Source organism: Colius striatus, chromosome 19, assembly GCF_028858725.1.
Source record: "Colius striatus isolate bColStr4 chromosome 19, bColStr4.1.hap1, whole genome shotgun sequence".
NCBI classification, from domain to species: Eukaryota; Metazoa; Chordata; class Aves; order Coliiformes; family Coliidae; genus Colius; species Colius striatus.
The window spans coordinates 1,860,808-1,884,430 of record NC_084777.1 but is presented as its reverse complement, the minus strand read 5'-3'; the positions used below and the strand labels follow the sequence as shown (position 1 = coordinate 1,884,430).

The window sequence follows — 23,623 nt, the reverse complement described above, 5'->3', positions numbered from 1 at the left end:
GAGGCAGAGGGGCTTGGGTCCTAGTGCAGATTAGTGGTCTATTTTACAAGTTCATTTTATTAAGGTTAACAACAAAACAAGAACTTGGTCTGGCTCACATGCCTTGATCATTGTATAACCTCGAATAAACAGAAGTAGTTTATGCTAGCTATTTACCAACTCTTCAGCAATGACCTTCAGAACCAAGACCACATCCTTCCCTTTCTGGCTCTCGCTTACCCTTGGTAAAGGCACAGTCCTCTGCTCGTTTGGAGGTTGACATGCCACAGAGTAATACCCATCCAAAGAGTTGTATCTCTCACGTAACGATGTTTGATAGACAGACGAATGCATCACATCCATGGGAGGTAAAGAATTGCTCCTAATAATATCATCTCGTGGGTACATCTGTGGGCGCCAGATGCGCCTGCTGTCATAAACTGGAGCATACATTCCAGAAGGGACAGGAGGAACTGGTCCATACGGCTGCGGAGGAGGAGGTTGGTAAGGAGAATTCAGTCGATCTCGAGGGGGAAATGTACTGTAATGATCGGCATATGGCACGGAAGCAGGTGGGAGGGAGGATTCTGGAACGTTATTGGACCTCACAAAGCGAGGAACACAGGGAGCCACACCAGCTGGTACTGTTGGAGGTGGTGGATAATATCCTTAAAAATTGGAAAAAGGTATATTTAATGTAACCACAAATGACCCAAAATCTTACACCTTCAAAAACTGTTACACAGTGTTAAGCACCTTTAAAGAAGAGCCACACTTCACAAACCTGCTACTGATCCCAGTGTTTTCCTGTGGAATTTACTTCCACGTAAACAACTGTACTTGTAGGTGTAGAGTTGACCCTTTACCACCTTGACCCAAATGGAAAATGGGATTTCTTTGTCATTGCTGCTATTGTACTATGGTAAAACAGCAAGGACAGCATCTTAAGCCCTTCTGTACATAAAGAAATTAAGATAGTTCTCTAAAGTAAAAAGTTGTATTGCTAAAAAAAGTAATTCCAAAGGTCTGTAAGTAACCATTTCATACTTGGATTATTCCTTTTTCTTTGGAGAGGATTTTCTGAACACTTCTACTTTTTGCTTTGAGAACTTGTAAATGACCTGATGCTATAACGCCTAAAGATTTGCTTGGATATAAACATGCATGCTGCAACCTAAAAAGGTAACTGAAACATTTCAAAACCATCTGAGCAAACACAAAGATGTGTAAGTCTCACAGCAGAAACATGCTACGCCTCTGGGTCTGAATTGTGTGTATGGATGCCCTCCTAGATAGGGCATGAGGTCAGCAAGCCTACATAAATGTAATTAAATGCTAATAAAGGGAAAAGATCTTGAGGTTCAAGTTCTTCTGGATGCTGAGGTACAAGTTGCACAATGTACAGCACACAAAGACAAGAAACACCAGCACTGGGAACAAACTACAGGTCTCTCCCATACTCAGCAATGGACCAGATTAGTATTGCATTAAGTGAAGGTTCAGTTCATATTTAAAAAAATCCATAAACCTGAGATGAAAGCTCTTTCTCAGCATTCAAGCTTACCTAGAGAAAGCTATTTTTGATTCAGTGCTCATTTCACTCACCTGTCTGTGGGTACTGGGGAACTTCATATGGCAGCTGAGTCCTGGGGTCTTGGAAATACTGAACATTATCAGAATGTGGAGGGTAGACAGGTACTCTGGGAACAAACGGGCTGGATTTTGGAGGCACAGAATTCACTTCTGTTCCAATGTTAGGAGGACCAGCTGAGGTAGCTGCTGCCTGGCTTACAGGAGTCTTGGGTGGAGAACCAATTTTACTGAAAAGAATTACCAAGAAATCGTTAAGGGGGGGGTCTTAATTTACTCCAGTTAGTTACCTCTTCATGTACACTCCCATCTAATGTGGAAATTTGGGTCATGTAATTTTCAACTTCGTTTTCAACTCCAAACTGATACTACTATTGCATCTCAGATTTCTTCTAAGAGAACTCAAAAGTAGATATAAACACTTTGGTATGTACTTGTAAACACATTCTGGTGAAGACAAAGGCTTTGACAGGTTGTTCAGAGGCCCAGTGCTTCCTGAAGAAATGTCTAAAAAGTTTTAAGGGAAAACCCCAAAACCAGGAGGTTTCCAGGATTATTAAGGGGCCATGCATGATGTACACAGACTTTGTGTAACACTATCTGCACTGCAGTACAAGATCTTACACAACTCTGCAACCAGTGAGTACCAGCAACACCTGCAAACCAGTACCAGAATTCAGCACCTACTGCTTGCCAGCCTCAAACTCCATGATAATGTAAAAGCAAAATGTTGTGCTTAGTTACCTTCTCAGACAAAAGTTACCTACTTTTCAGGTAGTGATTCTGTAGGGGAACCAGAAACATTCTGGCCATTGGCTCCAGCCTTCCCTCCCTTCTTGGTGTTCTCCAAAGCTCTCAAGGAGGTGTCTGCACAGCGAGGGATCAGCTGGGGAACACCGCTCTCTAGATTCGCTATTCCGTTAGTACTTGGCACCATCTTTCCTGTTGCTTCAGGACTTGCTATGACAGAAATGACATTTCCTGTTGTGGTTGAGACGGTGCTATTTACGCCAACTTTATTTAGAAGTGGGAATGTTCTCACTGTTGCGCTGATTTTTTTGTTCCTCAAGCGGTATCTAGAAACAACCACAAAAAGCACACAACAGGTGAGGTAAAAAGTGCTTAGTGTTAGGTTTATTGTATTTGTAAAATCAGCAAAAGGAAGGCACTGACATATCCCAACATTTCATGGCTGCAAAACCTGGTGTTTATTTTCAACAATCTGCAATGAAAACATCCATGTCTTCCTCGTGACCAAAGATCTCCTCTTGGTAGATCCACTTCTGAAGCTCTTTGGAATTGTACTTCAATGCAGATGTTACATACTGTTCAGGTAATTAACATCCTGAGCCTTGTAGGTGACATAACCAATCCCTGACAGACACTGAGCCTGGACTCAGTTTCAGAAAAGGAAATTTAACTTCACATGGGGTAAAATAAAGAATGCAATTGTGATTAGTTTGCAGACATTGCTTTACTGAACCTTCTATTTCCTGTAAAGAGTCGCTTCAAGAGATTCACAAAGCCTTTCCAATCAATAAATGTATAGGAGCAACTCATTTCAAAATTCGATGGAGATTGCCTGGATTTAGATTAAGAAGGAATAAAAGTGTCTCACACTTACTTTTCAAGCTCCTCCTGAGAATGAGCAAATGTACAGTTTGTTCCTCTTGGACACCCCCCTTGCTGCCGAAGGTCTCTGCACATGCTTGTTTTGTATTTGCTATTTGGTTGTGGCTTTAAAAAAAAAACAAACCCACATTCCTCTTACAATCTAGCATACATTTATACACAAAACACATCCATGATACATTTGTATATAAAACTAAACCCATCAACAAGAAATCTCCTAAGTGCTTTGCCATTGTATGGATCTCACTACAACAAGCTCTGCTGCATTCCATATTTAGGTATGTCATATTCTCAAAACCTGAATGCAGTAAATAACAGTATCATCAATTACTCCACAGAAAAGGCCATAAATATTCCAAAGCAACAGTAAATTCTCAAAGTCGCACCTTTCAGTAAACACACCTTATGACACATAATGCAATGATCAAATCCAGTTACCTGGGGAGCCTCATGGCCTTTTCTACTGTAATTCTGAATGAAATCCACCAGCCCATGCACCACGGTCTTCACAGCAACCATTGCATTTTCCAGCTGCTCCCATGTCGGAGATGCTGCATCTGAAGTTATTAAAAGCAGGTTTGTCACTGTCAATAATTCCAGTAGTATCATAAATAAGAGGCAACTCTTCTAGTTTTTCAGAACACCAGGTTCCAGGACAGAACTCAGAGCCCTGAAGAAGAGTTTATGATATACTATGCTAATTAATGAGACTTGAAACCAGGAGTGGAGGTTACCATCTTAATAATCTACTTGGCTATAGATATACATATATATCTAAAAACAATAAACATCAACATTTGTTTAATTTGCATACCTGGATTTGGATCTATGTTTGCCAGGAGCTCTAAATGAGGCCTCAGCCTGTTTAAGTTTGCAGGATCCCCTGTGCGCTGCAAGACAATTGTCAGTTCTTGTACACTCTTTGCAAAAGACTCTGGAGACTGGAGCTGAAACCAAAGCAGGCATTAGTGTGCTGCATTTTACAACTGAAAACTACTAATCTTAGAAAGTTTTTCATTACACTGGTTCCTAAATGCAATATGTAGTGTCTTCAGATGGCATATAGAGAGTATCACTGGAGAGAAATTTTATCTCTCATCTCAGAATCTGCCCTATGAAGCTTCATCATAAGACACAAAAAGGGATTTAGTCTGAAATTACTGGAAACCAAAATATCCTCATATGAGCAATACATTACAGTGGGGAAAAAAACCCTTCATTTTAGTTTTAATTAGTATTTGATATGACTAAAGACAAAAAGTTGACTCAAGCAGTTTTGGGGATTTTTACTATAGCATTTAACACTCAAATCTAATGCTACAAAGATACCAAAATCAGTCCTTTGACGAACCTTGTCAATAATGGATTGCATGTGGGATTTATGTGCCAAGTCACCATAAAGAAGGGAAGACCATTGCTCTGGTGATATTCGAAGTCCTGCTTCCATGGCAATGTGAACAATTTGGGCATCGTGTTCTCTCCGCAAAGCCTCGTAACTCCGAAATTCTTCTTTCAGTTGCATCAGAGAAGAATCTTCATCCCTTTTAGTGACCTGATCAACAGCAACAGTTGAATATTCCTCCTCTAACAAAGACTCTCCAAGTTCATCAGAAAAAGACAGTTCAACAGCACAAATCAGAGGTAATGCTTCTGTATATTTAGCATACACTTGATTTTCTTCCACGCATTCATGCATTCAGCTAGCTGTGCACAGGCAGGAACATCAGCTCTTCAAGTTTTTACAGAATCAAAGGTGCAAAACTATACCAACTGACCACCTCCAACAAGGGAAGTAATCAGATTTGCTTAAGTCACAGGAGATACTAGTTTTACTGGTAGTTTGTTCCCTACAATACTAAAAGATGACTTAAAGAAAGAGGAAAGTATCTAGAATTGACAAATAATTAAAAGGAAAAAATCTCCAGATACTGGGAGAGCAGCAGGTTCCATTATTTTAATGTTTACTTTAGTGATAATTGTTTTTAATTGCAATTTAAAAAGAAAAAAAGACCTATGGAATAACCCTCCATTCTTCCTCATATACAAAGAGTTGAGAATATTGAGTTTAAACAACCCATCCCCATTTATCAAAAGCAAAGGTGGTTAGATACAGACAGAAGAAAAAGGAGCGACAAATGTGTAGGAACACAACGTTGCAGCTCAGGCTGGGAGCACTCTCAGTATATGACATCCCTCTATCACATCTGCTGTTGGGGCAAGGGAAGCTTCCAGGACTACAGTACTCCAAAACTTTTCTTTAGAATGCTGGGATTGGATTCTAAGCTTTGAGAACATTCAGGCCAGTCTGGCATGGGTGGCCACGGCCAACTCTTCTGAATCCAAATGAAGTCATAAGTGATTATATGAAAGTCTTTCACTTCTCCCTGAAGCAGGAGTGTCTACAGTGTCAGAGTTCATGGTTTTTCAGAGCAGATACTTTCCAGCTGACAGGCAGTAGTTAATAAGGGCAGTAATTTCGGAATGTATTCCATCTAATTTTACATGTCAGCATGTGTTTCTTTTTCAGGGAATTTCACATATCAAACAACCACTTCTTGACAGCTGAAGATAAAAATCTTACAGTCTGCACCATCTAAATGTGTAAAAACTGAATTTATGTAACGTTTTACAGGTGGAAGATGCCAATCCTAGGTTGGGTTCTCTGGAGCTGCACTAATTCACAGTAACAAACTTCAGATACTGCTAGTTTACCTTAAAGCATGATGCTCTATACAGTAGCTGCACAACGTGACCAATGCTTGTTTTAGAGGCCTGAGGAAATCTTGGTTCTAGCCTTTGCACAACAAAAAGTACCAGAACTTTTCTTGAGAGTGCAGAGCCATCTTCCAGTGCCAGTAATACAAGTTTCAGTGCCTCCTCTTGCATAGCTTTAACACACAAAAACCAAAGACAGAAAATGGAATATATTGCCAGAAAACAGCATGTATTAACATGGTAAGTCAGAACATCTGAATCATTTTGAACATAACTCCTGATGACTTTCTATTTCAATAATCATAAGGAAAAAAACCTTTGTAAACATTTCACATTTACTAGTTTAGAAGAAGTACTAAAGTAGCACTAACTTAGAAGTACCTTACCTGGTCCTAGAAACTGGCATCCTCGTGCCCTGACAGCAGCCCAGAGATTGGCAGAAAGCTGCTGAGGATTTTGGTGCTGCAAGATCAATTCTGTGACGGTTCTCTCTCCCAGTGATCGAGCTGCTCTCATGGCTCTAACCCGACCCTCCTCCTCCACCAGCTGACAATTCACCAGTGTCACAAGCTTTCTTTGCATCGGTCGGCTCAGTGCACTCTGATTCAAGCTTGCAACACCTTCAAAGAAAGAGAGAAAAGGCAAATTATTGCTTCTGGTAAGACAAATTTATCTGAGACAAAAATGTCTAATAGTATCTGTGTCTCTCTAGGACTTGGGTATTAGCCAGAAGTATCCCTTCTCTTAGGCAACTCTGTGTAGCTCATTATAAAAAGGAACTTTAATTAAAAGTCCTAAATTCACATGAAACCCATCCTCTGAGGAAAGTTCCTTTGGTGCAGAGTTAACCTCAAGGTAGTATTATTAAATTAAAAAAAAAAAAAGTTGTAAATGTAAATAGATATCACAGGTGTGAATAGACTCTGAAAGACATAAGGTAAAGTTTATTACAAAAATGAGAGTATGATGCCATTGACATCTCAACCAGTGCTGAAAACACAATGCTGTTAAAAGCCAGCGATACCAAAATTCTGCTTTCAATAGACTCACCTTTTCCTCCACTTAATGGCTTTAAGTAGAGTGCCAAATCCTCAACACATTTCTTTGCTACTTCATAATGTTTGTTCTCTCCCACATTACTCAACTTCACTGTCTGATGATCAGGTACCTACAGAAATGCAAAGGGGGAGAAGGGGGAGAAGAATTACATAGACCTGGCTGACCTATGCTGACATGCCTACGATGGTACCAACATCACTAGGGTTAATTACATAACACTGCAGATGTACACTGCTTTTTAAAGAAGTGGAAGACAGGACCCAACCAAGGCATGTAGAATGTAGTAAAGAATAACAAAAAGGCCTCATCATGGGGATCAGGGTGATGAAAGATCATTTTTGTTAGAAGGTAATAGCCAAGGTCTAGTGAGAAGGTACTTAAAAGATGAATGAAGAACATAAGACTTGAGAGGATGATTGGTGTACAAGACCAGCATGACTTACTACAGAGAAAGAAGTTAAAGCAAAATTAACTGCCAAGAAAATAACATGAAAAAATCCAAAGCAATAATAAAATAAATTAAGAGTAATTTGGGCATGGTGGTTCTTCAAGGAGAAGAATCAGCAAACTTAACTTGGTGGAAAACCCCCTCCAAGTAGAGTCACAGGGTCAGACAAGAAAAATAGAAGGGAGTACTAGTCACAATACAGTAAATTGTTTGAAAGACATTGCAAGAAGTTAGGAGAGCAGTAAAATGAATGTTCTAAGATCAAGGCAATGATCTCGCACAAACTTGAGAATAAAAAGAATGAAAGGAACGTGAACTTGAGAAGCAAAGCCACTTTGACATAGATATTGTTACCAATAGCTGTGGCAAAGCAAATGATAAGACATTAAAAAGCAAAGTAAAAAGCATGTTCTTACTCATCACTCGAGTGTTACAGCAAGTGTGACATGGAAAAGCATACAAACGGACAGAAGGTGAACAGACTTATTTAGTCTCCACAAAGAACAATACTGATTATATAATGGTTGTTTTGCCACTGCTGCGAGACAGCACAGGGAACATTCCTGCTCTGATTACCCAGTGTCTGAAAACCCAACTGAAAAGCCATCATCATCATGCATGTTTAAAAAAATTACACACACACACACACACCTGTGAAACTCAGTTAAACAGCTGCTTTCAGACATGTGATGTACAGAAAGAGATTCCTTGCAAGAGTATGATGAACAAGTGCAATCTGCAGGTTCACTTTTCTAATGATAATTGTGACAGATAATTGTCTAGAGCCTTTTTAACCAGAATTCAGCTTACACCCAGAACATGTTTTCATTTCACGAGAACAAGATGGTCCTGAAAACAGTACGGTTGCTTTCAGAGTGTGTAAGGACTTCTACATACCACAAAGGTAAAGTCTTAGCTTTTTTTTTTTTTTAACTGGCATGTAAATGGTAATAACAAGTGGCAAAAAAAAAAGAGAGCTGCTTAAATCATACCTGGGCTCCAACTAACTGGAGGAGTGCAAAGTTTACAGGAAGCACATCGATGTCTGTATTGATGGCAGTCTGGTCGAAAGGACATGCCTTGCGATGAAGCTTGTTCAGGCAGGTCTTACAGACGGTGTGAGAGCAACCTAAGCTGATGGGTTTGTGCACATTCTCATCAAACTCGTTGTAGCAGATTGGGCAGGACAGAAATTCTGTCCACTGAGCTGCCTGCACAGGCATTGTGGAAGCTGGACACTTGTTTAGCAGGCTAGTAGACCATTATTTCACTGTACTATGTTTTGGCAGCTGCAAATGAATAACAGAGGATTTAAAACATGCTTTCTGGTAATTTAGAATTACTCTTAACTAAAAAAAAACCCCAACAAACCAAAACAACAACCCACCCCTTCAATATTTTACAGAATAAAACCAAATCCTTATGTTGAAATACTCAAAACCCACAGTGTTGTGTTAGCTCAACAATTGTGCCAAAAAAGGCTCACAAACCGAATCAATGCAGACTACCTAAGTTGAAGTCAGATCTATTCTCAATGCATGGCATTAAAGTTTGTCTCACAGGATTAAATATATCTTTGTTGTAGGAAGGGGAAGACATTTATTAGTATAGAAAACGTAAAAGGCATGAATCACAGTAACCATCTCCCATACTATCTCATCTGACAAGCTTTCAAAACCCTGAAAGCACTCCCTTCTTGTAGAATGGGCCTGGAGCGGCGAGAAGACACAGAAGTTTGGGTTTGGCTGTTTTGGGATGTTTTTTGGGGGGTGTATGTGTCTGTGTGTGTGTTGAAATGTTATTTCCATTTGAACTAGAACGATGTTTTGTCTTCTGCAGATCTCAATCAGACTTAATCTGACATCAAACAAAACACAGTCTTGGGTTTTCTTTAAAGACACACTTTTTCTTTAAGAACCACAAGAAAACACTAAAAGAATAAGAGATCAGTTTCTAACTTCACTATTTTCTTGTGTTAAATCCTCCTTTTCTCCTGAGAGTCCACTGGAGTACTCAAGAGCAGAGATGGTTGTATTCAGTTTGGCTTCTCACATCTCTACCTTATATAAAAAGGCAACTCCACTCTCATGAAGATACAGTGAGAAAAGTTTCTGATCTGGTGAAAATCCAGACAATAATTTCAGTCGGCTTGCTGTTAAGGGTTCTCTCCTGAAACGCCTCTCTGTGCAGCAGCACTATGCCAATTGTTTACATAGATACATTGCAAAGAAAATATGGATTTATAGAAATTGTTCTGAAAGCAACTGCATCTCATATAACTTATGTTCTTGAAAAAGGCAGCAGGCCTAGGAAATCCATTAAAACTGTTTCCATTTGAGCTTTTGTCATTAAGACTGAAGTGTACCACTTGCCCTCAGAGCTGAGCCACCCCGCCCTTGGCTGCCATGGGCGATGGTGTTGACTTTCTATGCAACCTAGAGACCAGTTAGTTCAGTTCAAGGCTATGAACAAGCTTCTAGCAGCTCATTAGAAACGCAAACACACAAATGTTTTAATTACATGTTTAACGTTCTACTTTTTTACTCCACTGACAGCAAAAGGGAGATTGTTTTGAGGGAGCTGAGATCTCCCCCCTGCCTTCGAATCCGCTCGTACTGCAATTCCGTTGTTGGCTGTGCTACAGTTTAATTAATGCTAAAGTATCGGACCATTGCAATAATTACTAGAACATCAAATAGACTCTCTATCTGTGGATGTATTTTATGTTAATTATGACCATCTGTTTAGAAATTCTATTTAGTACTATGAACACCCAGTGCCCTTTAAGTAACAGGATACTTGTACAAGATGTCCTTATCGCAGTGAGCTTTTCAATATTATGCAGCAACTTTTCCCCCAAATGAATTCCATAGTAAATGTAAAACACAAACTGAAAGTCAAATCTGTCCCTTCAAAACCAAACTGCTGAAGTAACACTTTCAACATAAGCCAGAATATTCACATGCACTGGACAAAACAGATTTTCACCCAACCCCTAGGAAAGCATAATCAAAGCTCTTGCAAGAGTGAAAAAAGACAGTGCTTTGAAATCTGCATTACTACATGTCATTTGACCAAGGAAATTCAAAAGCAAAACAAATAATAGTAAAACCAAACAATGAGCCAACAGGCCTAGAAAGATTTTTAGTTCTACAAGGAAACACATAGTTTCCTTTATCACACTGACTTCAGCTTCCCTAACAAAACAGCCAGACAAGAGATAGCTAGAACTGTAAAGTCTTGCAGCAAACGCTGTCCAAAAACGTTTTAGCCAGCACTACCAGGAACCAACACTGAGACACTAACACCAACGCCATTGCTGACCTAGAATGATGTTGGTGTTTTTCCACCTGACTGCAAGACACAGGTAACAGCACAAACGAGACTACTCTGGAAGTGTGCTGCCATCATGACTCACACAGGGAAAAGTTTAAGGAAAGGCCAGTATGCACACAGCTCCATTGCTAGTTAGTTGGTCACTAACAATCTCCTAATAAACAAGTCTCCACTTCCCCAGTGCTCATTAATTATCTCAGACGCAGGAATCTGAGACAGTAGCCACATTCAGTTTCCACAGCTGCTTCAGACACTTGCAAGAAACAGCCAGCTCTATTTACAAGCTTTTAAAATATAGTTGGTTGTTTTCCTGACCAGCATAGAAATGAACACAACAGATTCTTGAGTGTGCACCACTGATTTAAAAAGATTTATCTCTGGGTATTTAATGATCATAAACGAGAGATTCTACTAAGCATGTGTTGACCTTCAGATTCCTTGACATGAAAAAAAAATCTAATTAAATTAGCCAACAGCTGGGGAAAGCTCTCCACTCCTAAAACTTCAAGCAGCCATAGGCAGAGAAGTCTCCATAGTCTATTAGGCATGCCAGCTATCCTGCCACTCTTGCACTCCAGCGTCTTAAGAAAACAATCTCGCGTCTCTTAATTATCGTGTCAGCTTCTGCAGAAAGCATAAGCCAAATGTTTAATAGATTCTTGCTCCTTGTCAGAAACAATGTATTTCAGGGATGTCCTCTTGAAAAACAAATTGCTCCAGTGCTCTAAACTGCACAAACACAAGGAGGAGAGCATGATAAAGAAGGTAAACTAGAAACCATTTTGGTTTTGTTTTTAACAGGCCATATAGTCAGAACAATTACCCTTGGCCTAGCTGTTCATTCTGGCAGACACGCTGTCTGCAGGGGTTCTCATCCCTGTCAAAGAAGTAGCACCCTAAAAAACCCTCCAAACCCTAAAGAAATGGTAGATACACAAACTGGATAAACATACAAGGCAAACAGTTTGAAGAGATATGGTAGGATTTGAGTGAAAGTTCTCTATGTAGTACAGTGACAATAATTTCTATAGTATTACCACTAGAAGCAATAATTCATACCATAAACTCAGGAATGCACAAGCCTAAGCTCAGAGATTACATAATAAACCAAAACTATTACAGTTGAGTAATTCTGTGTCCCTAATACAGCAATATTTCCCCACTGCAGCCATGGTTGCAAAGGAGTGGTGCAAGAATGAGAAATTACTGCTTTTGTTCATGGTAATTTTAGATCAGAATATTTTATGACATTGGAGGTAAGGTGGAAGGGGAGAAAGGTGAAGCCCCAAAATCTTCCTCAAACAGCTGTACCATTTATAAATGATGGAAGTTGAAAGATCCAGATGTCCTTCCTTTACAGTAACTTTTAGCTACCTAATCCCATGACATTCTCTGCAACTAATCCAAGGCATTGTACTTAAGCTTTGGACATGAAATATATCAAACCAAACTGAAGTGATCATGCTATTCTATTAGTCTGTTCCTCTACCACGTGAAATTTCAAGACCCCTCCAATCGTTTTTTATTAAACCTGCTGGAGATGCATTAGGCCTGAAACACATACACATTCCATGAAAATTGGTGTCTGCAGATTTTGTGAGCTCACATGCTTCGCAGGAAAGGCTACAGCACCAGGCTCAGCAGCTAACTGTCTGTTCTTCTGACCCGCCAGCATAGATGCCAACCAGAACCCAGTCAAAAGATATATTTTTTACAGATAAAAGGACAGGCTATCTGCAAGGTAAGGACATGACACACATCTGCAGGAATTCTAACAAAGCTTTAAAGACGGAAGGGCTTCATCTATGAAGAGCAATGACAAACACTTGGCTCCTGGCCTCCTGAGATCAGTGTCAGTACTCATTAAGGAAGGCAAGGAGAGGCTTCAGAACCCCATGCAGGACACTGAGCCAGTGTGTTGAGCTGAACGTTGCCTGGACTAGCTAATTAGAAATTCTTATGACAATGCTTTATCTTAAAGTCTATCTTTATCCAGAGCTTAGAGGTCTAACATCAGAAGGAGATGCTGACTTCTCTACATCAGAAGTTAACCACCACAGGAGTTCAACAACTTGACACAAAAACAGAGAAAGGGTTTTACTTAGTGTTGCTGGCACTGGCTTACATCTTAATTCAGTGAAGAGATTCCTTACCTACAATAAGAGATACAAATTTAATTACTTTTAAATACTTTTAAGCCATGCTTGGGTGCCTTTTTTGTAAGATGAAAACAGACACTTTTAGAGACAGGGCGACTTCATTCCCTTCCCTTGAAGCTATTCCTCATACATAAAAGGACTGAATATTCATCAAACACAACTGCAGCTTCATCTTCAGCTGCCCAAGAAAACGACTTGGATTTTGCATCATTTTAAAGATTATTTGTGCATTTTTACCAATCAGTCATTAGATCAAATCCAGATATAGTCCATTGTGCAAAGGACAAAAAATTTCAGTGCCTCTTCCCCAGTTACACACCCCAGTTCCTAGGTGGCATGGATCTCAGCCTAAGAAAACTTTCTTCTCTTCAAAGGGAAACAGGTTCAACATGAGGCAGGGAGTGATTCCCTTCAAAGCTGCACAGTGCCCAGCGTCAGTGCTTTTACCAAAATGTGAGATATGCAAGTTTCATTCCTTTTCAAAGGAAGAGTTGAAGGCTTGAACTCAGTTCCCCCATAGCCTAGGCAAATACCTAGGGAAAAAAAGAGAAGCGGCAGTATCATCAACAGCCATGTTTCCAAACACAAGCGTCTTGTCTTGCAGCTCCACACTTGGACTGCTCTGCTCAGGCCCCTCGTGGGACATGGGCAAAAGGAAGTCTCATAAGCAGAGCTTGTATGAGAATGAGACACGGAATAATTCTGTCAGTGCTGAACAAAAGAAAGTCCTCTACAGATAAAGGGAAATCTTGAAGAACTTCTGCAATTATATGGCATTTGCACAAATTCAGTCTATTTACAGTCTCCCTGTGGATTTAAGCCAAAAATCTTAGAAATACATTGATTTCTTTAATCATCAAATTAAGGAGTTCTTGATATTGAGTTGCGCTCAGTGTTGACTGCAGAGATCGTGGTGTTTTCTTCTCCCTTTTTCAAGTGATCTCCATCATAATTTTCCATTTCTGCAGATAGTTTGTTTGCACTACAAGGAACTGGCTTTTTCAAGTCTTCCTTCTTAAGTCTCGTAGGTCTGAAAGCATCTCGACCGGGTCAAAAAATTAGTGTCCCTGTAATCGAATTCTCAGCATAATTCTCTGAAAGGGGTGGAATCTTTTATTCATTTCTCTTCAATCATCGCCATCTCCAGATCTAAAAAACTAGCTTCATTAAAGGCTTAGAAGAGGGCCATGCCCATAATAGCTTTGCATCCTTCAGCTATGACGGCTTGGAATGAAAATAAATCCTCTTTTCAGAGCCGACTTGTTACTTCTACGTTCAGTAATATCTGTCACGTGTAGATCTTTTTATATCATATGTAAATTCTATATATAAAACAGAGTTTTTAATGACCACTAAGGACAGCATTTCACTGCAGTTTTTTCTCACTGAGCGTTAACACTACTGAGAGCATGTACAGCCCAATTTAAACACCAGAAAAGTTACCACTAAGGGAAATCTTGGTGACATAGTAAAGACATCTATCCAGATCACAGTTTGCCAAAAAACCTAGGGGATGCTTCACTCGCTATCCTCTTAAAAAAATTAAAGCTTAGATCCCCTCTCCTTCCTCAAACCGTGGATGAAGAATAATTCCTTTTGAACAGCAGTACATTGGCTAATCAAATTTAAGTTCACAGTTGCTCAGTGACTCCCAAGTTCCCTCAGTCCCGAGGTAACTTCGCCCAAAATCAACACCAGAGTCTCCTTAACGCTTCAGATCTGCCCTTTCCTGCTCAAGTGTTGCCAGCACAAATCCTGCTACCGGATCACAAAAGTTTCCCGTATACTTATGTAATGCCACTGTGGGGTTTTTTGTGCTTCCTAGGTGTCACTGAAAGGAGAGTTTGTCCTTACCACAGCCTGACACAACTTCAGCTCCTGTATCAGTATTGACTTGTCAGGACTAACCCAAGGGCAAAGAAATGAAAAATTTTCTTTGCCACCAAAATCTGCCGATTTCACACTGGATGCAGAGAAAGGGAATCTCTGTCTAAGCAGATCTACTTTGTCACACCTACCTCAGGAGGAGACACACTGGAGAATTCCTTATCCTTCATTAATAATGTCAGTGAATTAGGACTGTATAGCTTATGTTGCCACATTTTAAAAAAAAAACATGACCCCCATGTTTAAATCCTACACTTGAAGAAGAGAAATGGTGTATTCTAAGGTTTAAAAAAGAATTCTTAATGAAATATTAATTCCATTCAGAGACATAGGCAAGGAAACAGAGGGTTCCACAGCAGTCAGAAAGCCTTTGAAAACTTTGTACAAAATAGCTTCATATGCCCACAGATATTGATTCCTTTTTTTTGTCAGTCAGTAAGAAGAGAGCACTGCTACTCATCCCATTAAGAGCTACACAAAATCTTACCAAACAAGATGCAAGGGAGACCAAACGGAACAAATGCTGCTAGTAATGTAAATATTCTATCTATTGTAAATCAACAAAGCCTTAATCAAAAGAGATCATCACTTGAGACTAAGAGTTAGCTTTGAGATCTCTCAAGCCATGGCCTCAAACAAGACAGGGACATGAGTCAGTATGAAACCTTTTCTTGTGTAAAGCTTTGCTTACATCGCAGAAACAACAAGAAGTTCATTAAAACAGGCACATAGGAAAGAGATTATTTACACAAATTAATAATTGTGTGTTTAATGGAATAAGACACTAGCAACACAAGCTTTAATTTCTAGAGTCTCCACTGATGTTTAACATTGACCAAAAGCTGCATTTTGATATTTTGATTCAAAAGACCTAAAACAGTACTTGTTGGTTCTCAATGAAAACGAGAAGACCTTTTCTGCCATAACTAAATTTACACCCTAGTAATCTCAAGGGCTGGTTTTAATTTTGGTTTCAACGTTATGATATGGCTATAATTGGCATGACGAAAACATCACATGAGTAGAGACAGGAATGGCAATAAACCCAAATAAAACTCCATTTGCACATAAAGTGAAACAGTCCTACATCAGAATTTTCCTGGTTATCAGCCTAAACTTTGCCATTGTTTTTTCTCATTAAAGGTGCATGTCACATCAATTTGAACCCTGACTGTTACTGAACACTCATCACTCTCCATTCACACCGCTGCCTTCTCCTCTGCTTCGTGCTGACTCTACACTTAAAATCCCGAAGCACACCTCAAGCATCAGCACAACCAAGGCACAGTTTTCCTGCTCAGTTGTTTTGATTTTTTTCACTTAAGACACTCCGGACGTGCCATGATGGGTGCAGAACTATGGCCTATTTTCCACCACGGTCTTTCTCCACCATACCCCGAAGCATCGCTCCACAGGAGCGGGAACACTCATGATACCGGTGTAGTTCTCCTCCGTACTGAAGAATACCACAGACCCAGCTGCCTGCAGCCGCGGCGTCCCGACAGGGCTGTCAGCGAGGTAACCAGGAGCCTCATGGCCGCACATTAGCCGGTGCCAGCGCAGAGAGCGCCCAGCAGCCCCGGCGGGTCTCCTCGCAGCCTCGCCCCCCTCCGCCAGGCCGCTGTCAGCGCCCGCCGGCCGCGCCGCGCACCTGTGCCCGGGCCCGGCTCCCGCCGTCATTTCCGAGCCGCCACCAAATGGCTGCCCCACGTCCCCCGGCCGGCCCAGCGGCCTACCGGCGGAGGGGCACACGGGGCCGACAGTCCCCTCCGCGGCGGCGCGCGGTACCCGGGGCTGCGGGGACGCTGACAGGCCGCGCTCGGCGGGCGAGGCCCGGCCCCGCTCCCCGCCCGGATTCTGCAGCGCCAGGACCCCGCAGGGCGCCGGGAGGCGGGGGAAAGGCGGGGGGGGGGGGCGGGCGGGGCCCCGCCGGGTCACCGCGTCCCCCGTGCCGGCCGCCCCCGCCCGGCCCCGCTCCTACCTGCGAGGCGCGGGCAGCGGGGCCGGGAGCAGGCGGCGGCCCCGGCCTCTCACACGCCATGGGGCGGGCGGCGCGGCGCGGCGCGGCGGAGGCAGCGGCGGGGGCCTCGGCGGCGCCTCCTCATCGCGCTGACAGCCGGGAGCGCCGCCCCGCCTCCTCTCGCGAGACCCGCCCGCCGCCGCGCGAGAGCGCAACGGCCGCGCCGCGCCCCACACGTGACCGCGCGGGAGGGGCTGCCGCGGGGCATTGTGGGAGCGCCCATCGAGACGGCGGTACAGACACGCCCGGCCGCCACGGGGACCATCGAGACGCCGGCAGCGCCCCCTGGCGTCGCGCCCGGGGCCCAGCCTTCCCCCCGTCGGCTCCTATTTGCCTTTTATAGCACTAATTAATCACGCCCTCATTAGCGGCCCTCACAAAGATGAGGCGATTGGAGGCCACGCCGCCACGCAGACGCCGTGGGCCCGGCCAGGCCGGCTCGGGGCAGCGCGGCCCAAAGGCGGTGGGGGCAGTGCCGGGCTTGCGGCCTCACCTCAGGCCGGCCCTGAGGGAGAAGCCCGGGCGCAGCGCCTCGTCCCGCCCGGCCCCCACACGGCCAAGCAGCTCGCTTCATCGAGGCCGAGCTGCTGTAGGGTTGTGATTTCTGAGGAGAAAGCAAGGATGCGTCAGGCAAGTAGGTCAGGTGGAGGCGTCAGGAGGACAGAAAAAGGCGTTGCTGAATGACTGCCAATCGGACGCTGTGTTTTGTTCTCAACGTCTTGTTTACTCACCATAGCAAGCCAAAATGTGAAGGTATGCACAGAACTATTTGCTGTGATGAGAAGAAAGCATGTGTATTTCTGAAACAATGTCTTGCTTGCATTTAATTTATTGTGTTATGACAGGAGGAGTGGTTACATGTACGGACAGCAGAGAGGAAACACCTTTAATGTGAACATGTCCACAAAACCAGTTTTTTTGTTCACAAAGTTTACCAAGACACTCTAGCCACTGAACAGAACATGCTGTTGGCCTGTCGCACAACACCCTCTCATGTTTACATGCAATACAACAGCAGACTAAAACGACTCACAATCCTGCTCCCACAGGAGATGCACTTCAAAAGATCAGCCTCCCTTTACCTTTTGTCACACAGGGAAATGCCCATGCACATACCTATAAAAAACAGTCAAACAAAACCCAAGGAACGATCTTTTGAAGTGTTATCAATGCTAATCATACACCTGCAAAAATGCTCATTAACTGAACAAATGTAAGCACAGTTGAACAAAATCTGTCTCATAAATGCACAATATATTTACTGAACTACAGTAATAACAGCCCACTGTAAAGAAGAGGGGGAGAGTAAACTTTTCTTTGTTTTATGACCTCTTCCCAGGATGAAGGAATTTATTTTAAGTAACTAAGCCTGTAGACACTAATCAGAAGTTACATAAAAAGCTGTATGTATACCCAAGTTGACATCTGTAAATACAGCAGGGGCAACTGCAGGTATTAGCAGGCTTTTGAAAAACAAGGCTCTTAATTTGTAGGCAATTAAGAACACAGAATTAACAATATTTTGGTGAAAAATGAAGCAAACAACTCAAAACACAAGGTTGAAAAGGCTGTGAACAATGACAGACTCGTGAATGCAAACAGAAGAGAGTGCTACAAAATGCAATTTATTTGCAGTCACACGAGATGTGACTCCCAAACTTTTTAACTGCAGTAATTCTCATGGCAATTACTATAGTGAAAAATGACCAAATGAAAGCAAATTATCAACTTTTAGTATGAAATAACAGTAGAGATTATGAAAGGTAGGCCCTTATGCTTAGAGTACTGGATAAACCAGATGATTATAATTCACAGGTACACTAGCTACGTCCTCGGGAGGTGGAATTTCTGTCATTCTGCATAGGAACTCTCGGTACAGGGGCTAAGCAGGCACACCTTCCCAGCAATCCAGTGCAATGGAGCCCTTCACAAGTCACTGTCTGTGTAAAGTGAGACATTTCTGTGACTTTTTTGGAAGCATGTGGCACTAGGTGGCACGCTCAGCTTCCACGTGGAAGACATACGCTGCCTTCCACGACAGGTATGAACTGGGACCTGCAAATCCTGCTGCAATCCAACTAAAATGTACTTTAAGTGTTAATAATACCAGATGAAGACCTTAAAAGCCCCCTCATGAAATCTCCACGAGATGCAGACAGTAATAATGCTGGCACAGATAATAACAGGAACTGCATGGTAGCTACCACACACCTAACCCCTCACATAGCTTATAAACAAAACCCCAAGTAATGGCTGGTGTATTCACCAAGGAAGGAAAGTAAGTGAAATCTACTTACTGACATTAAAAACTGTTGTTTTGGATTTTCAAGTCAGCCACGTTACGGAGCAGATGGGCCAGGCTTCTGGACTCGGAGCAAGAACTTCTGAACAGTGCTTCTGAAGCTTGAAGGAAAGTGTACCCTCATGATACAGGATAAAGAACTATTGCTTTTTACTAATGGGAGACAATCTAATGTAAGTACCATTATCTCATATTAACTGAATTGACTCTTTATTCATAGCACATTAAGTGTAAGAAACATATACCAGTCAAAGACAGGTAAAAGATAAAGATTCTGTATTACAGAGCTTTCAATGCTTGTGATGTAGCTGAAATGACCTTTGACAAAGTACAAGCACAGCTATCCAAACACACAGTTACTGCTTTACTGTATCACAGAGTTAGAGTATGAGAAGACCTCTATGTCTAAGTGATTCCTAATAAGCTATAAAGGATTGTTTTGCAGAACACAGAAGCTGCTGTTAGGTAACAGCACACCCCTTCATTGCTCACTTTAGTGTACCTAACTAAGATCTGTAAAAAATGAAGGCAAACAGTACAACTCAACAAACAGGGCTAACTTAATTGGAATTAGTCCAATACAGGTGCAGAACACTGCTGTGACAGGAGAAAAAACCCATTAGAAGGAAGACATTTAGAAAAATTCTGAGCTCGTTTGTGAAACGGAAAGCAAGTCCTTCTAACAAGACTACCCAGTTAAAAACTAACTGCAAGGCAACACTGTTTTGTTTCTCTACTCTGCTCTTGTGAGACTCCCCTGGAGTACTGTCTTCAGCTTTGGGGGCCCCAACATATGAAGGACACAGACCTGGTGGAGCAAGTCCAGAGGAGACTAAAAAGATGATCAAAGGGCTAGAGCACCTCTGCCGTGAAGACAGGCTGAGAGAGTTGAGCTTGTTCAGCTTGGAAAAGAAAAGGCTCTGGGGAGACCTTAGAGCAGCCTTCAATACCTGAAGGGGGCCGAAAAGAAAGCTGGAGAGGGATTTTTTTACAAGGGCATATAGTGATGTGACAAAGGGTAATGGTTCCAAACTGAAAGAGGGGAGAGGATTTTTCTCCCATGAGGGTGGGGAGGCATTGGGACAAGCTGCCCAGAGAGGTTGTGGGTGCCCCATCCCTGGAACTGTTCAAGGCCAGGCTGGATGGGCCTTGGAGCAACCTCATCTAGAGGTGTCCCTGCCTGTGGGTGGGTGGAATGAGATGAACTTTAAAGTACCTTCCAACCCAAACCATTCTGTGATTCTAGGATTCATTTTTACCAATTCTCTAATTGCAAGAGGCAATTGAAAGCTTTCTTGATTATTTTTTGTTCTTTCTTAACTATCACACTTGAGTATGGAAACATGCCTTCTTGCTGCTGAAAGATCTAGCAAAGTTTGGGCAAGGAAGGAAATGATTTCACCATAAACGAGACATGAGCTGGGTGGGAATGACTGACTCGCTGAATAATTACAAACATCCCTGCTCCTTAGCCACTACAGAGTGGGAACATCATGGCTCAGGCTTCAGCTTATTGCAGTAACAGTTTCAAAATCAGCAGTGCCTGCCCTTGAAACAAGAGGGTGTAAAACAGGAGAGGGCAATCAGAATGCATCCAGAATAATAGAAGAGAAGCATGATATAATTTCCTGTATTTTGCAGTTTAAGCTGGTAAACACCTTTTTCAAATCTACAGCAATAGCAACCTTAATGCAGCAGGCAAGTTTGCTGCCCACAAGGCCTGTCTTTGATCAGTGCTCACGTATCTGTGCTTCTCTCCCGTGACAAGGGGCTGTGTACCGGGAGTTTCACCAGGCAGGAGCTTTTGTTGGAGCCTGACTCCACAACCACCCATCTATCAATCATAGTCTATTTTAACTTTTGTAATAGCGTTCAGGTTTGGCTTTTCACTGCTGCTCCTTCCATGAACAGAGGTTAAATGCTTTTTAAGAGCAGACTTGTGTTTGAAGTCCATGTCGCAGCAGTGACACTTGTAGGGCCTGTCCCCGCTGTGGATGTTCAGGTGATCCTGCAGCGTGCTTTTGGCAGTGAAGGTCTTCAGGCACACCATGCACTGGAAGGGCCGGATGCCCATGTGCCCCCGGATGTGTCTGTTGAGGTTCTTTTTTTGCGTGAATGTTTTGCCACACTGCAGGCACAAGAAGAGTTTGTGCATTTTCAGATGTCTGAGATAGTTCTCAAGATGCAGAAATCCCCTTGGACACTTGGGACACTGGTGTCGCCAGGAATTGCCCGAATCATCCAGGCTCTGGAACCCATTCACCTGACTGGAAGTTCCTTCTGGATTGTCACTGACAAAAGGCTGGAAGTGATTTCCCGACATCTCCGTGTTTCTGCTTTCAACCGTGGAATTGATCAAGGAGTGCTGGGTTTCGGGAAAATAAAGGTTTGTTTTGGAGGACGTGCAAGGCTGAGGGAAATGATCACTTTCACCATTTGGTACGCTCATGGAATCCATCCTGAAGATACAGATCTCATCATCCTTGTATCCAATTTCAACTGTTGATATTTCTGGCGTTTTTGCGTCCTTCCTTTGCAAAACCAAGTCCTGCACCGTGGCCTGGGGGTCCCCCTTCTCCTGCTTCACGGGGTACTCTGCGGTCGCTGGGCTGTCTTCAGAGATCTCAATGATTTCACAGTCTTTATCCAAAGCCTCATCCCCATGTCTCAGTTCGGCGTCTGAGGAATGACACCTCTCTGCAGCCTGGCTGCCGTTCTCCATGGACGCATCGATCTCCAAGTACTTGGACAAAGCTTCGGTGCACTTCTCCACGATGTGAACCATCTGGAGGTAACTGGCAGCAGTGAGGTATTTCAGCAGCTCCTTCTTTTTGACTTCAAGGGCACCCGTGTAACAAGAGAGCAGCAGCTTTCTGCCCACCTCGGCGCTCTGCAGGATGGTGATCCGCACCTGGCGGGACTGGTTGAGCAGAAACTGATCCCTCATGAAGGTGGAGCAGGCGGCGAAGATCACCTTGTGCCCCTGGAACTCCGTGTCGTTGATGTAGATGGAGACGTCGCAGAAGAGGTTCTGCTGTCGCAGGAGGTTCATCTTCTGCAGCACGGCATCCCCCTGCTGCTCGAACTGGAAGTGCAGCACCTCCGAGTCCGCCGCCATGGCGCCGCTCCTGCGGGGGAGGCACCGGCGCCGCCGGAGAGAGTCACGCCGAGCGCGGGGCCACCCCCCGCCGGCAGAGCCCCCGCCGCAGCCTCGCTCCCCTCCCCGGAGCGACTGACGGGCCTCCCCGAGCCGCCCGGCGCTCCCACCCGCTCCGCTCCACTCACCGGCCGCGGCCCGGCCGCTCCCTGCAGCCGGTGCGTGCTCCGCCGCCGGTACCGCAGCGCCCCGGAAGCGCTTCCCGCCGCGCGCCCGCCCGTTCCGCCAGCGCCACCGGAAGCGGCTGAGGGCGGGCGCCCGCCCCCGGCCCCGCGAGCGCGGGGAAATGAGAGGCGGCGGCAGTCAGAGTTAGCAGCACGTTTATTGGGAGACTTGGCACTGCTACAGCGGCTGCCGCCGGGGGACACCGCGCCTCGCCACGCGGCCGCTAGAGGTAGTCACGTACCGGCCCGGGGCAGCCCGGGCCGCCGCCCCCGTAAGGCGTCTCGGGGAGCTGCAGCCCCGGCGCTGCCCCTCGCCCCGCCGGGCCCGAGCAGCCTGCCTCGCCCCGGCGCGGCGGGGGAGGCTGTCCCACAGCCACCGGCGCGCCTGCTTTGGTAACAACACGTAGTGTACGACTTTTGCCCAGTCACTGAAGAGGTAGCTAATGCTCGGTCCGTCCATTATACAGTCTCGAAGGAAAAACGTCCGTTCTGCCTTCCCGAGTCAGGAGGGACAGTTATCTTCCCTTCTTTGTTTTCACAAGTCAAGATTTAACATGACCTCAGAATTTTATCCACAGTTTCAGCTTGTATCATACTTTGATTCTCCCTCCTCCCAATGACTCCAGAACTAAAATCAGCCCCACACAATTAACTTGGAAATTACTTCAACAAAAGCTCAGCAGCAGCTATCTAAGTTTTGCCAAAAAGCCAGGGAGGAAAAAAAAGACTGACACTTCAATTTTATCAGTTACTAACTTGCAAAACCGTGTCTTCTAAAAGAAAAATAAATTAAGACTCATCCCTGATCACTACAGGAGGCTGTGCAGCTGCACCACAGGCTGCAGCAACACAGGCTACACAAGCTACCACCACGCAGAAGCGGTGAACCGAAACCTCTGGTGAACCTAAGAGCTCTAAGGGCTTCCTCTATATAAAATAAATAAAATGCCATCATAAAAAAAAATCCTAATATATCAAGGAGTTATTAAAATATTTTTTGTAATAGACTTCAGTCACTTTTAGGATATGCAGGAAGTTGTACAGCACATTAAGTTGGGAGACTATCCACTTACCAGCAAATGGTATTCTACACATCAACACACAGATTCTGACGACTGCCAGAGTCCTCATCTGAGGCTGCAGCAGCAGCAACCAATGGGTCCAGTCTGTCACTA

At 43.7% G+C, this 23,623-nt stretch overlaps 2 protein-coding genes and 1 non-coding gene across 10 annotated transcripts in view; all 3 read right to left on the bottom strand.

Annotated features, from left to right (window-relative positions):
* The window catches only part of RC3H2 (ring finger and CCCH-type domains 2), a 28,811-nt gene extending 11,884 nt beyond the window's left edge, over window positions 1–16,927 (bottom strand). For 3 of the 8 annotated variants that reach the window (XM_062011981.1, XM_062011988.1, XM_062011989.1), the window contains exons 1-12: window positions 13,238–16,568; window positions 8,416–8,712; window positions 6,967–7,084; window positions 6,303–6,536; window positions 5,914–6,089; window positions 4,553–4,753; window positions 4,016–4,148; window positions 3,640–3,758; window positions 3,194–3,306; window positions 2,337–2,645; window positions 1,585–1,799; window positions 220–647 (exon numbers count right to left, since the gene is read on the bottom strand). In XM_062011981.1, the coding sequence (XP_061867965.1) occupies window positions 220–647; window positions 1,585–1,799; window positions 2,337–2,645; window positions 3,194–3,306; window positions 3,640–3,758; window positions 4,016–4,148; window positions 4,553–4,753; window positions 5,914–6,089; window positions 6,303–6,536; window positions 6,967–7,084; window positions 8,416–8,646 (2,277 nt within the window). In that variant the 5' untranslated portion in view covers window positions 8,647–8,712; window positions 13,238–16,568. Of the gene's footprint in view, window positions 1–219; window positions 648–1,584; window positions 1,800–2,336; window positions 2,646–3,193; window positions 3,307–3,639; window positions 3,759–4,015; window positions 4,149–4,552; window positions 4,754–5,913; window positions 6,090–6,302; window positions 6,537–6,966; window positions 7,085–8,415; window positions 8,713–13,237; window positions 16,569–16,593; window positions 16,616–16,786 lie in introns of those variants that run through there. The other 5 variants (XM_062011983.1, XM_062011987.1, XM_062011984.1 and 2 more) reach the window with 5 other exon arrangements.
* LOC133627328 (small nucleolar RNA SNORD90) lies at window positions 4,237–4,352 on the bottom strand. Its single transcript, XR_009820083.1, has one exon. It is a non-coding gene; the product is annotated as a small nucleolar RNA SNORD90 (small nucleolar RNA).
* Window positions 16,928–17,636: 709 nt separating the features above from the next.
* Window positions 17,637–23,565, bottom strand: ZBTB6 (zinc finger and BTB domain containing 6). The gene is made up of 2 exons (XM_062011858.1): window positions 22,413–23,565; window positions 17,637–22,255 (listed from the first exon to the last, which is right to left on the bottom strand). Exon 2 carries the CDS (start codon window positions 22,243–22,245, stop codon window positions 20,965–20,967), a length of 1,281 nt encoding a protein of 426 aa, XP_061867842.1. The 5' UTR covers window positions 22,246–22,255; window positions 22,413–23,565; the 3' UTR covers window positions 17,637–20,964.
* Window positions 23,566–23,623: the final 58 nt, after the last annotated feature.

Coding starts and splice junctions, on each gene's coding strand:
- ZBTB6 (XM_062011858.1), bottom strand. CDS start 22,245: ATGGCGGCGGACTCGGAGGTGCTGCACTTCCAGTTCGAGCAGCAGGGG.